Source organism: Ornithodoros turicata, chromosome 8 (assembly GCF_037126465.1).
Source record: "Ornithodoros turicata isolate Travis chromosome 8, ASM3712646v1, whole genome shotgun sequence".
Lineage (NCBI taxonomy): Eukaryota > Metazoa > Arthropoda > Arachnida > Ixodida > Argasidae > Ornithodoros > Ornithodoros turicata.
In genome coordinates this window covers 26,582,612-26,596,631 of record NC_088208.1, presented here as the reverse complement: position 1 = coordinate 26,596,631, position 14,020 = coordinate 26,582,612, and the positions used below count along the sequence as shown (strand labels likewise).

The 14,020-nt window shown below is 48.1% G+C and overlaps 2 protein-coding genes across 2 annotated transcripts in view; both read right to left on the bottom strand.

Moving 5' to 3' along the window:
* The window catches only part of LOC135366792 (histone demethylase UTY-like), a 101,643-nt gene extending 93,381 nt beyond the window's left edge, over positions 1-8,262 (bottom strand). The window contains exons 1-5 of the mRNA XM_064599708.1: positions 8,059-8,262; positions 7,253-7,319; positions 6,822-7,161; positions 6,697-6,746; positions 5,979-6,037 (exon numbers count right to left, since the gene is read on the bottom strand). Of these exons, the coding sequence (XP_064455778.1) occupies positions 5,979-6,037; positions 6,697-6,746; positions 6,822-7,161; positions 7,253-7,319; positions 8,059-8,135 (593 nt within the window). The 5' untranslated portion in view covers positions 8,136-8,262. The remainder of the gene's footprint in view (positions 1-5,978; positions 6,038-6,696; positions 6,747-6,821; positions 7,162-7,252; positions 7,320-8,058) is intronic.
* Positions 8,263-9,596: 1,334 nt separating this feature from the next.
* Positions 9,597-12,848, bottom strand: LOC135366094 (neprilysin-21-like). The gene has a single exon (XM_064598747.1). The coding sequence runs from the start codon at positions 12,660-12,662 to the stop codon at positions 9,693-9,695; it is 2,970 nt and encodes a 989-aa protein (XP_064454817.1). The 5' UTR covers positions 12,663-12,848; the 3' UTR covers positions 9,597-9,692.
* Between the last annotated feature and the right edge of the window lie 1,172 nt (positions 12,849-14,020).

The window sequence follows — 14,020 nt, the reverse complement described above, 5'->3', positions numbered from 1 at the left end:
CTCGTGCTGCTCCAGTCAGACCGCACTGTACCGTCGTTTTATACAGTCAAACTCCTTTACAACGAAACTCAGGGGACAGCAAAAAAAAATTCGCAGTAAAGGTGTTTTCGTTGAAAAGGATGCCCATTATTGGACCTATAGGGCTCCAGCGGGACCGCAAAAAAAATTTGCTGTAGTGGTATTTTCGTTAAAAAGGTGTTCGCTATAAAGGAGTTTGACTGTATTTTATAATTAGGGGTTTACGTCGCGAGACAACTGAGATCTTAGGTCGTTTTAATGATGTTCCCCCAACCAACAATTCGCTGACGTAAGGAGAGTCGATAAAGAGCGCTACGCTACAACCTCCACTACTGCTCCTTCCGTTCCAAAATAAAACGTCGATATGCTCACTTCGGCGATTCTCGAGAATCGAGGGAGAGAAGGGGACGAAGAGAAATCCTGGTCGTGACGTCCCGCAGCCCCGGGCCGATCGATACGCCATCCATTCCGGCCCGGGTTTTCGGGGTGCCCTGCTAGAACACTACCCTACATATGCGTGAAGCATGTGCGCATGCGCGCCGCTTCTGCTGTTCTCGTACGGCTCGGAGTCGAACCGTACCTCGAGATTCCGAGGGCGACAAAAATGTCACGGTGTTCAAATGCTCATTTCGAGACAGCCACATTTTAGATCCTCCGTTCGAACAAACCGAAACCCGAACAATGCTAAACGCCGTACGAACGAAATAAAAAAAAAAGGGGGGGATTCATAATGACGATTCGAATCGCGCGGCATTGGAACACTTTGAGATTTGTGACTGTTTGCCACGGAATGTCGAGGAAAGTATTCCGTAGTATCCTCCTGCGTGATATCCATGACGACACCAGTGTGCGCGAGCTTCGATCATTGTTATTGGTTCCCCGGGACACGTGACCTATCCCAAAACCCGTTGCTCAAAACAGACACTTCAAAGACGGTGTCACAGCCCAAGCCTCCGTCAGCACATACCGGTGCGAAATGCCAGAAGCAGCGTAAATTAAAGAGAAGGTGATGCCATAGCCTTTAAAGTTAACTTCCGTGCAAGACATGGCTGCTTAGTGGAACAGCCAGCAGCTGTTACAACCACCCCATCACGTAACGACAGCTGAATGCACTCACGTTTAAATCCTCGGTGTCTTGGAAGTAATCCACCACCATCAAGCAGTTAATCCCGGCCACGACACATACTTTGCGTGTTGCTCTCAGCGACGATGCAGCACGCACCAAGTCAACTTGATAACGATCATCCGATTAACTTTGTGGCAGTGTCACGGGCCAAAAGGTCAACAAAACAGTCGTCGATTGAGAGTACGCGATTGTCAGGTTGCCACGTAACATGGTGCATGTAACAATCAGGTGCGATGTGTTGTAGTCAAAAAGGGCAGTGGAAAGTGCACCGTCCGAAGTCTCAAACAGTTGGCTATCTCTGCATAACAATAGTCTCGGCGGTGTTCACAATGAATCCTTGTTTGCTTCGCTCCATCATCGCGTTTCATATATCGCCAACATCGGCGTAAGACAGTCATCCGAAAATCGCAGCTGGCAGTGTAGTTAGCTGACTGTTTCGTTTTCTACAAAATTTCTGGGGCGTATCGCCTTTTCGTTCAACCTTTCCGTCTCAACAGAAAACAGACGGCGGAATTCCAATCCTGCGCTTCGTTCTTTGGAAACGATCATCGCACTCCCTCTCGGCGAAGAAACAATCCCAGGGTGCCGCGCACGAGCGTGTTGCCATGGGAACGAGATCTAGGGCACGCTCGCCAGCCAGGACATTGCAAGAGAGAGAGAGAGAATTTCTCTCCGCAACTTCCCTTTCTAGCACGTAGTAGAAGAGCCTCTCCACCTCAGTGAGCACACGCACGTATGCCACGGTACTTCACCAGGGTCGGACACTTGCGGTGCTCTGCAGAGAATCAAAATCCTCCTGGAAATAGCGCACGTAACCTCCTCTTGGGCTGGACGACAGGAAGCGCTTCCACGGCACGATAAAAAACAGAGACAGTACCGATATTCAGTCCACAAGCAGCGCTTTCCACCACCTTGACGTCAGAGGGTGTCTTGCCAATGACCATTGGAACACGACTTCCGTATTATTTTTCGCGCGTAATGTTTACACGCTCAGCGCACAGGCGAAACACACACAAAAAAAAAAAAAAACGAAGAACGCATCCAGATCGGCACCCACACAAACACACCCACACGAGCCCTGCGTCTCTCACATCATACCTGCCTGTTCACCACCTTCACCCCAATCCTCGCGCGAACCTTGCTTTTCGTATCGGACCCGATGTCACCAGCATCAGCACCCGGACCGACACAGCTGATGCGCTGGGTGGCGAACAGAGACACACGCACAACGTCACTTGCAGCTCCTGCAGCAGGGTTTCGTTGGACACAACAATACCAGTTGCGGTGAGCGACGGTGTTGTCGAAAAACAGCGCGCCCGCCCCCGCAAAGCAGCCTCCGGCGATGCCTGCCGCCGCTCCTCAGATTAGTTCCTTGTCAGGCCGTTTCTATTTCGAGGAGGCGCTTCACACCGGAGGAAGATGGTAGGGGAGGGGGAACAATGGGAGAAGAGAGGGAGGGTGCGCTGCGCTACGTGTGGTTAGCGGTGAGCACCGCGATGTTGACGTGTTCCAATGTTTTAAAGGGACACGAAACAGGTGTTCCATGCCCACTATTTCGGGACACGTTGCAACTCGCCCTGGAACGATTCCAACTCACACTGCGAACTTCCTGAGTGTGACGCAAACAGCAGCTCAATGGTATGAACGGTGAATGAACGACACGAAAGTTGTCCAACAAAAATACTTTGCGCACGTAGAACGTGTGAAAGAGGAAAGTGCCGGAATGTGAAGCGACTCGACATGATTTCCATATTTTTTCTTCCCCTTTCCTTGTACAGATAATCCTAACATTCTCTCGCCGCACGATGCTATTTCTATCCACTTCCGATTCCAAGTAGCAAAAATGTGGATTTTTGACGAACTTGTAAAATCAATAAACAAATAAGTAAAAGCCACAGGTGAGTGATACTTATTCATCGGAGAAAAGGTAATCACAACTCGACACTCCCCAAATACCTTGCAATACCACCATACCAGACAAATACCGCCTCCCCTACGGAATTCCAACAACCCCGAAATAAAAAGCCTGCGCAAATCCCTGGCTTGGCGGCTCAAGCGCCATTGACCTCAATTTGCGTGCGAATCGTTTATTTTTATTCATTTTTACACGGAATTGAGGCGCTATTTGACACCTGTCTTTCTTTTATTATCATTTTTTTTTTTTTGGGGGGGGGGGGGCAGATATCAAGACTGCTGGTGGTATTTGATGAGGGTTTCGCGAACCAGTCAGCGCTCTTCATCACAGAACGACAGAACCTTCTCCCGGCAGAGCTGTCCCGACCGACAGTAGCGCCATCTACATTACGATCAGTGAAATGCTGCAGGTTTGGCCCGTTTTAGCGCGTAATTCAAACGCCTACGTTATACTCGGGTTTTAAAAGTAACAAAAGGAGTATAGAAATATTATACTGAGCAAATATTTGCATTAGATATTAACTAAAAGAACGGAGTACACAAAAACTGGTAAAAGCATGGTAAATCCTCATCCAGGCACACAGGAAGCTTCAACGGCAGAGATGTCCCGGCAGTGACGCCATCTAGGTTAGCACCAACCAAACGCTGGAATTTCAGCCGTTCATGTGTTCATGTGGTCACCGTGCGTAAACTCAACACGCAGACACAAAAACCAAAATGCAGCACCCAGCATGAGACTGAAAGGTGCACCTCTAAGAAAAAGGGCCGTTATTGCATCTAAAAATGTTTCAAAAGGCTACAATTCAATAAAGTCGATAAAAAGGCACGCATTTAATTTAGGCGTTTATAGGCAAATGCCTAAAATTCCGGGTCCCAGTAATAACGCATGTCTATCCTGACTTGTACTGCCGCTCGGACTGCAGCGCTATTTAGGGAGCAGGTTTAAGAGAATGTCGAAGACAGTTAACGTGACTGAGCATGAATCTTGTAATGCCTGCTCATGGTACAATGGTGCTCTTCGGGGACAATTAAGTACATACTTCCACGAAGCCACACTGTGACTGCATTGTCTGTCAGTGTTTGCCACCTGAAGCAAACTTCGGGCGGGCAGCGCGCTTCGTCAGTTAAAGCGACCGTTTGTACGAACCACTAACTGCGCCTGCTACGGCTTGGGCTCAGATGAGCGCTGGTGTATCACCAGGCAAAACTTGAGCACAATGCTCCCATGGACAAAAGCAAGCAACATTAGCCAAATATTTCCATTAATATATTAACTAGAACGAGAATGCCAAAAAACGTACAGCTGGTAAAGACAGGTAAATGCTTGGTATATACATCACCCTCCTGGCGCATAAGAAAAATTAACGGCAGAGCTGTCGCAACTGTGGTGCCATCCGGATTACGATCGATCAAACGCTGCAGTGTCGGTTGCTCTTGTGCTCACAGCGTTTAGATAGAAACGTCAGCGTTTTACCCGGGTTGGAAAAGTGATGAAAAAAAAAAGTTACATTAAGTGAAGATCTGCGTTAAATATTCACCGAAAGAAGAAGAATGCCCAAAAATGCAGAGCTGGCAAAAACATGTAGAAGATTGGATTTATAAATATTTTTTCCCTCTCTCTCTCTCTCTGCTGAACGAATGTCATCCTCCAAGCACAGATGAAACCATTTGCAGACCATTTGCAAACTGTGTCTAACGTCGGTAATATTTGAAGTAACTTTGCATTGTGGGTAGCGTGTGCCATACTCTTATGCCCCCAAAACGCACACAGAAAGTTCTTAGTGCACCAATTCGTCAAACTTCAGCCTGCCGTAAACGGTACTCAAACCTAAAGTGCAACCGCACAGTCTATTCTCAATTTCCGACAACAAGAACATTAATGACGAGTACGTAGAATCTGCATGTGAATGCGTAAATTCAAAAAGTAAAGCCAGGCACTACTTATGCATTTGAAAGTCACCAAGTTTTTGTTCAATACCATGCCACATCATTTCTTTACACAGGTTTAGCATGCATGTGAAGAAAAAAAAAAAGTGCATTTGTCTTGCGTGTAGGTTCAACCTTGAAACATACAATGCCATATGATGTCATACAGTGCCGTATGATGGAAGTATGACCTTCTTGCGGATGTATCAGGTGCACTCATGCTACAAAAGCTGCTGCTGGCTGTAGCATTTCTGTGTCTAATTGATTTTGTCCACCTGCGGTTCTTGGACTTCCACTGAAATCTGAGCAAATCGACAGCTAATGCGTCGGGGAGCGTCAGAGCAAATCCCACCGAGCCAATATCGATTTGGCGTCAATGACTTTATTCTTTCCTCTTTGAGGTGCACCTGCGGCCTTTGCAAAACTTTAATAACGGCCTTTGGAATACTCTCCCTTTGTTCATCCCATGGCAACAGTAATATATACTTTAAACTGCAGCTCAAGACCTTTCTTTGCAGAGCCCAAAACTGTACAGGACTACACTGTAACTCTCTTCATTAAGATGACATGTGCAATAGAGTGGCAGTAAGGAAAAAAAGAAATGACGCTGCCATGCTGATGTGGTTGAAGAAATTGAAGGCTATTGCTAGAGTGACATGGAGATGCTCTTTCAAATTTACTTGATACTAAGCAAAAATTATTCACAAGGAACCATGTCCTTTTGTGTCAGAAAAACATCAACCAATATGACTGCTCTTGCAAGTTCACTGATCTGAAAGCTACTCTGGAGATATCAAGCTAAATTTCTTGACAGGTCTAGTTGTACCAGGTTACGTTAAAACACTGTTAGGTTATCTCATTTGATACCACTGCTCAGCTTTTGTGAAACATGAGAGTTGACTGTTGCACTCAAGGAGGATGTTTTTCATTTGCGGACTTTTGGTTCACACTGCCAGAACTTTCCACTCCAATTTTACTTTCAACTCACACTTACCAGTGATAAGCGCTGTAGTGAAAGTACACCAGGCCAAGTCCATACAAGAACGGTTCATCCTGCAGCGAAAGACAAAACAGTTACACCAGCACACTTCTACAAGCCTCATTGTGGAAGTGACACTTGAGAAGCGCGTTCACATGTTTAGGAATGCCGCATTTGCCTTGGCCACTGTCAGAGAGCATAAACTCCCCAGTTTGACCTTGATCTGTACCACTTCATTTCACTTTGCAATAGAAGACAACTTTGATTACAACTACCCAGTCTCTGTAGTCTTTCATTTTCAATTGAGAGCACAGCCAAGCACTCTTAGTAAATCGCAACACTATTCAAGCTTATTCCTTTTTCAAACAGATCATCGAAACAAGATTTCCTTTCCTAAAGCTTGCACATGCTACACAAATACTACAGGGTTAGTCTAGCAAACGTTACACATTTCGACTGCATCGTAAAAATAGAAGACAGGGTTTAGCCAACCCCCAAACTTCGCAGACTGATAGCCATTTGTCTGAAGTTTTGTTGGAATTTTTTGTGAGCGTTATGGTCCGGTAGAAGCTCTGGTTCCAGCCACAGAATCATTGCTTTCAATCAATGCTATGTGTACTACACTCAGCACATTTTCAACACCAGCAGGGCAATAGAATTTAGCAAACAGCTTTGCCTATGCAGAAACGGAATACATCACGTGACGACTTCAACAGCAGGGGGCAGGACGTACCTTCCAGTGGTCGTTCCGCATCCCGTAGTATTTCTGGTACGCTGACAGGGCTGCATGAAAATTTTACACGGCTCTATAATTGCCAAGCACTTGAGGAATGAATGCACGGTGATAAGGTCCCCCACCTTTCGGGTACTCTTCAAGCAGCAGCTGAAAATGGCCCAGCTTGCAGTACAGTCGTGCATCTAGCTCCTTGACTTGACTCGGCTTGACTTGGCCAGCATTTTTAACCAGGGGTACCTGCTCGGTGCTTTGTTCACCGACTGTGCATTTGTTCTCCGTCTCGCATTCCGACTTTCGTTCTGCGTCAGCCGGAGTTGAACCTTCCGTTCCTTGCGCTGCACTAGCACACTTCTGTGTAGCACTTTCCCTTTCAGCGGTGTTTCCGTCAGCACCTTTCTTCTCATTTGGCTTGCTCTTTTGCTTCTGGTAGGCGATAAGGATCTGCTCCAAATGGTTAACACCCTGCACAATGGCAGGATAAGTCAGATATGCATGTATAATTAATATCTGGACGTATAAAATTAATAGTGACCATGCCAAACAGCGTACTCACCCTGACGATAAGAGCCTTCTTTTTTGTATTTTCTGGTGCGTTTAGTTTCAGGAACCCATACAAGCGGCTGCAGAAGAAAGGCTTGGTGTTACAGTGGGCAGAATTATAACTACAATTTACGTTGTCTAGGGTGTTGCAAGAAAAATGGTAGGGGAGGGGGCAACCAGCTGAATAACTGTAATTACTGTCACACGTACATGTATTGACAATGTACAGTGCCTGACATTCACGTTGCAGACTGATTGTAAAATCCCCGATCAATCTACCACAGAGGGAGTTTTTCTGAGCTATCTGTGACCGCAGAGCCAGAATCTACACCTCTGCACTGGTCCAAGAAAGCTCAGCACCCCAATCTGCACTGTAGCTGTTTAATTTCTTGCCCGATAGCAATGCTAAGTGGCGGAAGCGTCACATAGAAAAGGTGTTTGCTCCGCCTACTTGTCGTCTGTTCTAGAACACGGGACCCTCGCCTGTGTTGAAGTATGATATGTTTAGACGAGTTTTATACCATCGTGAATAAAAACCTCCGTGAAAGATCATTCATCAGAAGGTTTCACTTAATTTTCCTGACTATCCAGTGCCAGACAGTGGTTATCAAATGCCGGTTTAGTGATACGTCAAAAGACTACGGCGATGCGTCACACACTAACATCCTTTTATTTACTCGCAACTATTAATCTATAACATAATAGCAATATTGCCGAGTACTCAGCCAGGTATGAGCATACAAGCAACGATTACACGAACTTCGGCTAGACAGGTTCTAAGCCTAAACTAATTTAACGTTGAGCTCCGGTTAAATATACCTGTCAATCGTGGCCAGCAGAGCAAGCTCCTGTGGTGATAAGGGTGCCGTTGGAACTCTATCTCCTTCTGGTAACATATCTCCCGGACATTGAGAACAACAAAACTTCAAAATAAAGCTTTAAAAGTCTCCGAACACCAAACGAAGCTCACTGGATTATGATGGATTGTGTTGGTCCGGAATCCAAAAATAATACTCGGCTTGGCTTAGCTTGAATTTGACGAATATTCCACATATTGCAGCGCCACATGCACGAGCGTGGCAATCAGCAAAATTGAAATACGTATGGCGGGTATCAAATATCGAACCACGAGCCACGCATCTCGCGATTACCGGTCGAGTTCCTTATCAATCTTCGTCACTGCCATCACCGCTTATTCCGGTCGGTTCTTCTTCAACGGTCATGTCAATGGTAGAGGAGAGCAAGGGTGCAGGGGCCCTATTCCGAGCCAGAGCCGTTTTCGAGCCGCTGTCGAGCGCCAGCGGCGGTGTCGATAGGGGAGAGAACTATGTTCTGAGGCTGGAACAACATAGAAAGGACAAATACACACAAAGCCAAAGGGAGGTGTGTTAGCTTAGCTCAATTGGTAGAGCCCTGGACCGGTAATCCAGAAGATGTGGGTTCAAGTCCTACAGGTGGCTAACCTTTTCAGTGACTTTCACCTTTCATCGGTAGAAGGCGATAAAGAGGTCCGAGAGCGACACCTGCCACTTTTGGTATTCCCATGTCGCTTCGCTGAGGGAAATTTCAAATCAAAAATGCTCCAGAAGCCTTAGTTGTCCTACTTCTCACTTTTCTGCTCTTCGCTTCTATACGCCTTGAAGGTCAGGTTCCTTCACATTTACAAGTCTGAGACTTCAAGAGAAGAGACACAAACACGAGTCTCGACCCGTCGTTGGGGGGGGGGGGGGCAAACACCACCGAAATGGTACCTTTCGTAGTGCATTCGAGAGGGGGATCCTCGTCTCCCATGTGAAGTCCCCGTAGAACCCCTCCCGAAACATGTTCTGGTTACGCCGCTGCGTCCAGTGTCTTTTCTGTTGCTCCTCATTTCAAGGAATTCAAACTATGCATCAAGCCCCTCCAATGAGTTCATTTTACTTTATCTTTTTACGACCCAGTTCCTAAAGCGAAAAGAATCCTATAGGCAGCTTCATGGGCGAGCGCTGCACCGGGTGGGAGTGCAGCAGCAGGGACCGTGACCCTTCAGTGCACCTCACTGAATTTCAAGAACACTGTTTCCAGAGATTTATCCAGACCCCCTTCCCCAAATTTCAGACTACACCTCCCCCACACACATTCTTTTTCCCGTGCACCCCTGATAGAGGAGTGGGTACTTCAGCTGTAGATGCATGTCAGTAATGATATAAAAGGCCGTTACAACGAAACTTACGTAAACCTGGTCAGCACTATAGCGTTTCGATGGGGGCCATCCAACTGGAGCTCAGTGTTCTTTGCAGATTCGCGTATTGCTATATGAAAGAGCTGTGCCAGAGAACGGCCTTACATGTATATGTAGAACACAGCAGGCAAGCATGAAAAATTGCAACATAAGCTGTTTTTCCTCTTAACCAACCAACTATATGCACAAGGAAATAAGTATTGAAAGCTGGCGAGCGTTGAATACCCCCAGGTCACGAAGTCCATATGGTGCACTTTTGGTTAGGATTCATCGGCGAATCACTGGGACAATCCCAAAAGGCTGGAAATCGAAATGAATTCCGGAGTGGTCCATTCACCCTAAGGTTATTGATGCTGTGCTGGGATTCCTGCATCACCTGCTTCCTGCGCTCACTGTCCATAGTCTCACAGAAACCCCTTGCGTACAAGAGATAGAACAGCTGCTTCACCGTGATATTCCCTCCCGTGAGAAGGCCGTAGTCTTCTATATTCGCCTGGTTCGCCTTCTTGACGAACACTTTAAATGCGGGCAGGATAGACAGGCTATCCACCGCGTTCAACTCCGACGTGATTGAGTTTCGCAGCCTCTCGTCGAACGCATTCTCGTAGTGCCGAAGAAGACATTTCTGAATATCGTGGTACCCGAGTTCTGTGTCCACGGACCACGTCAGCTTGCTTTGCAGGTAGTTACTCTGATGGATCCCCTTGAACAGGGCGCCGATTACTTTCGTCGCAACGTGGGGTATTTGGAGCAGCATGGATTCGTTGTCGATCATATACCGCGGATCGAACATGGCCATTGGAATGAAGACAGAATCTGACTCTGCGTCGAACATTGGTTCCGTGTCGAAGATAGACCCCTTCCACTCCTGAACCTGTGTGCTTCGTGAGACTGTTATCCTTGACAGCTTCCGTTTTATCACCTGCCTCGCGAGTGCCACGTAGAGGTTCACCGTTCCCCTGATGCCCGACACGTCCGAAAAGTCCACGAAAAGATGGCGGTGAGAACTCTTCTTCCAAAACTTGTGGAAAACTTCCAACTTTGTCTTTGAAAGTTTGCTCTTCAACATGATCTTGTCGTCAATGCTCATCCAAGGAGCGCTGTTGATGTTCATGACGAAAGTCGCCTGTATCTCGTTCAGCAGCGTCCACATGTTGTCCTTGTTCACAAGTGCCAGATTGTTTATGGCGTACGCATGCAGGAATACAAACGGAAGAACGCGTTCGAATACTCGCAGGCATCGTCTCCACCTGGGCCACACTGCACTGGTGATGCCGGTAAGTTCCTTCATCTGAATAGATGCCAGTTCCATGGCTTGGTCTGGAAGCAGCGGCGATATGTGCAGAAGGGCTCTGAAGCCCATGTAGTTGAGAATGTCGACGGGCTTCGTCATGTGCACAACCGTGCGGAGTGACTGCAGGTAGGCTTCGGACTTTATGATAACCGTCATTCTGTTATCGACCTTAGTTATATTCCGGAAGACAAGGGTGAGGAGCTGGACGAGGTGGCTGTAGTGTCTAAGCTGGAGCACTTTGTAACGTCGAGCGGTAAAGGTCTCGTAGCCCCGGTGAACAGATATGTCCGCCAGTATGGCTGAGAAGTCACGTACAGCCTTCGCGATTTCGGAGTATTTGGATTTCGTAAAGATCTTCAGGCAGGTCGATATTGCCACAGTATACCATTCAGGCAGGTAGCTGTCCTTGGTTCCGAACTGACCTATTAGAAGGCTGGGTTCACCCACAGCAACAATATACCTGTCGGCGTTCTCGGGGTGGACATCAAGCGTGACAGATACCAGAAAGCCTTGCCCCAGGTTTCTTACCAAAAGGCTCTCAGACTTCCAGACATGATCGAGTGTCTTCGTGCTCCTGGAGAATGGCCACCCACGCAAGCCCAGGCTGTTCATGAATTCCAAAAGAATCGCTCGATGATTTTCGTATAGCGGCTTCCGCATGCAGGAGTTGATGAGATGTCCAGCCTTCGCAGTGTCTGCGGTGGTCCTCCCGCTCGCCGTGAGTGCGTGGTACACGTCTTCCTCGATTTTCTTGACCAAGAGTGCGTCCACTGAGTCACCAATGTCGGGGTGCAGCTCTTTCCAACGATTACAAACAAAGCCGTAGAAATTCTTGCATGGTTCTGCCCTCCAATCGAGATAATTCGTCAGGTAGTGAGACTCCTCTTCACAAATTTTAGTCTCGCAGAACTTCATGTGTTTCACCCCTGTTGTCGCACCGCGTCTTCTGTTTTTGCCTCCCATGCCACGTCTTGTGAAGCCTTGTGCCCTGGTAATCCTTGATGCTGCACCGCCTGTACCATTTGACTTCAATCTTGCAGGGACAGGCGACGTCGCTTCCTGTTCGCTTTCAGCAGTTCGTGGTCCATACATTCGCCTTCCTTCCCACACACGAATCTTCCTGCGCTGTGCCTTCGTAGTTAAAGGCGAAGATATATCCTCAGTGTCAGTCGTTGGTACGCGCTTCAACGTCTCTGAAACATTTAAAGGAAAGTTTCTGTTCGAAGTCCCCGTCGCATTAGGCAGAGCCAGCTCTCTGCGGGCGCTCCTGTCCGGATAGGGCCTAGCTGAATCGTAATAAATGGGCGTAGTATTGGGCAGGGCAGGGACTCCAACGCTGACTGTGTACATGTAATAGGCGGACAACCCTATCGACAACAAGGCGACCCATGTTACAGTCAACAGACCAAGGTGAAATCCGCTGTCTGGATGCCCGGATGGTTCGCTGTCGACGGAGCTGCGAGCGTTGTCGCGGGCTAAGCCTTCGCTGCTCGTGTGACCCCATTCATCATGTTCCGCAGAGGCTGTAAGATTGGCTTCCTCGTCGATTGCGCCCTCGTTGAACGACGGGTACATGTCGCTGGAGGTGGCTAGAAACGCACACGTTTCTCCGCTCGTGTGCGTCAAGGATTCAAGCGACCGTTGATGGTTCTCATCAGACCTGGCCGCACTTGGGGCCTTAGCAGTGGACAGGGCACCTCTACCCGTGGCTCTCTCGCCGGCGGCAGGTCTGGTCGACGGGGTCGCTCTCGCCAGGGGCGTCGATTCATGAGATTCTTTAGAGTCTGACCAGGTGCTTCCATTACGGGCGTCGCTGTGATGTGAGGACGACGTGGTTCCCGTGATTCTAGTTTCGGAAGACGTTGAGAACGAGAGCTTGGTTAGGCTTTCCTGGATGCGTTTCAGCATTGTCGAACGGATTGTTGAGGTAGGGCGTTCGTTACTGTTCAGATGTCTCCCTCTCAATGGTTATGTCGTTCTCAGCGGTGCTTACGTTGGCATAGATACTGAAGCTGATCTCCTACGCAGCGGTGCACTCGAGCGCTCGTCAATGGAGGCGTTCCTGTGAATGAACGAGCGAGCGAGGCTGTTGCACGCACCAATGTATATGCACGCGCAGCAACCTCCTCCTTCAAAAAGTGGCGCATAGCTGGGTGTAGCCCATTTGAAACCGTTAAAGATAAACGCTCAAGAATAAACGCGTAAGTGCATACCGTTAAAAATAAAACGATTCAGGAATACGGCATTTGGATAACACACAGACTGTTTACTAGCATGATACACACAATGAATAAATGACTGGAAAGATATACCTAGCAATTTGGGTGATGTGGGCCGAATGAGCTAAAGCAAGGATCCAACATCCATATGACTAACGACGTATGACGACGAACGTCGTACGATGAAAGACGTTTACGTCAAAAGTTTTGACGAGAATAGCTCCCCTGGTCGACAGATACCTTTGTCGCGCTCGATGTAGTCTACCAAAATCGCCGGCTTATGGCCCACAGACGCCTGTGATATGGGGGCTTTGTTACCAAACTGAAAGGAGTCAAGGACGAAGGGTTCTCGAGGGCCGCGATACGCACTTGTCTTCCCCGTTGCATCGTGAACAACGCTTTGCATCAACATGGTGTCAGCGACAGGTTGACGACAGGACAACAATAGAGCGCGGCGAGGGAGGTCGTTCAGTCGTGACGTCGCATGACGCGTTCAAGTTAGGCCCCTCCTAATGGCCAAACTCTCTATAAACGGCGCTGGCAACGGGGACACCGCGCGAGCGGCGCCAACTCGTCGGTCAAAGGGTGCCTGAATACTAGCTCTCTCTGTGTAGGGTGGAGTCACCCCTTGTAGAAGCGAATGCCGCAAAGTCGCCATGTTTACGCCCACGCTTACCATGCATGAATGCTGTGCACCGATTTCACCCACTTTTTCAAACCTCATCTGCTATGTATTTATTCAATTCTAAAATGTAGTGTGTAGCTAAGCGTATAGTCACACTTTTGTTGAGGGCATCGCGAGCAGTGCGTGGGCGCAAAGATGGCGGATATTCGTAGCACACGATGCGGTTGTCTTCACCCTATGCAGAGGGAGCTAGTATTGAGGCACCCTATAGTTGGTCCCTCTCCAAGTCCGGTTGTGGCCCATATGTGCTACCCACGTGGGTTTGTTTTGGAGCACACCGAGGGTGGTGCGCTGGAGAGCTGCTAAGATACGACGCGAATGTGGAAAAGCCCTACGCGCGAACAGACTGGCGATCACGTCTA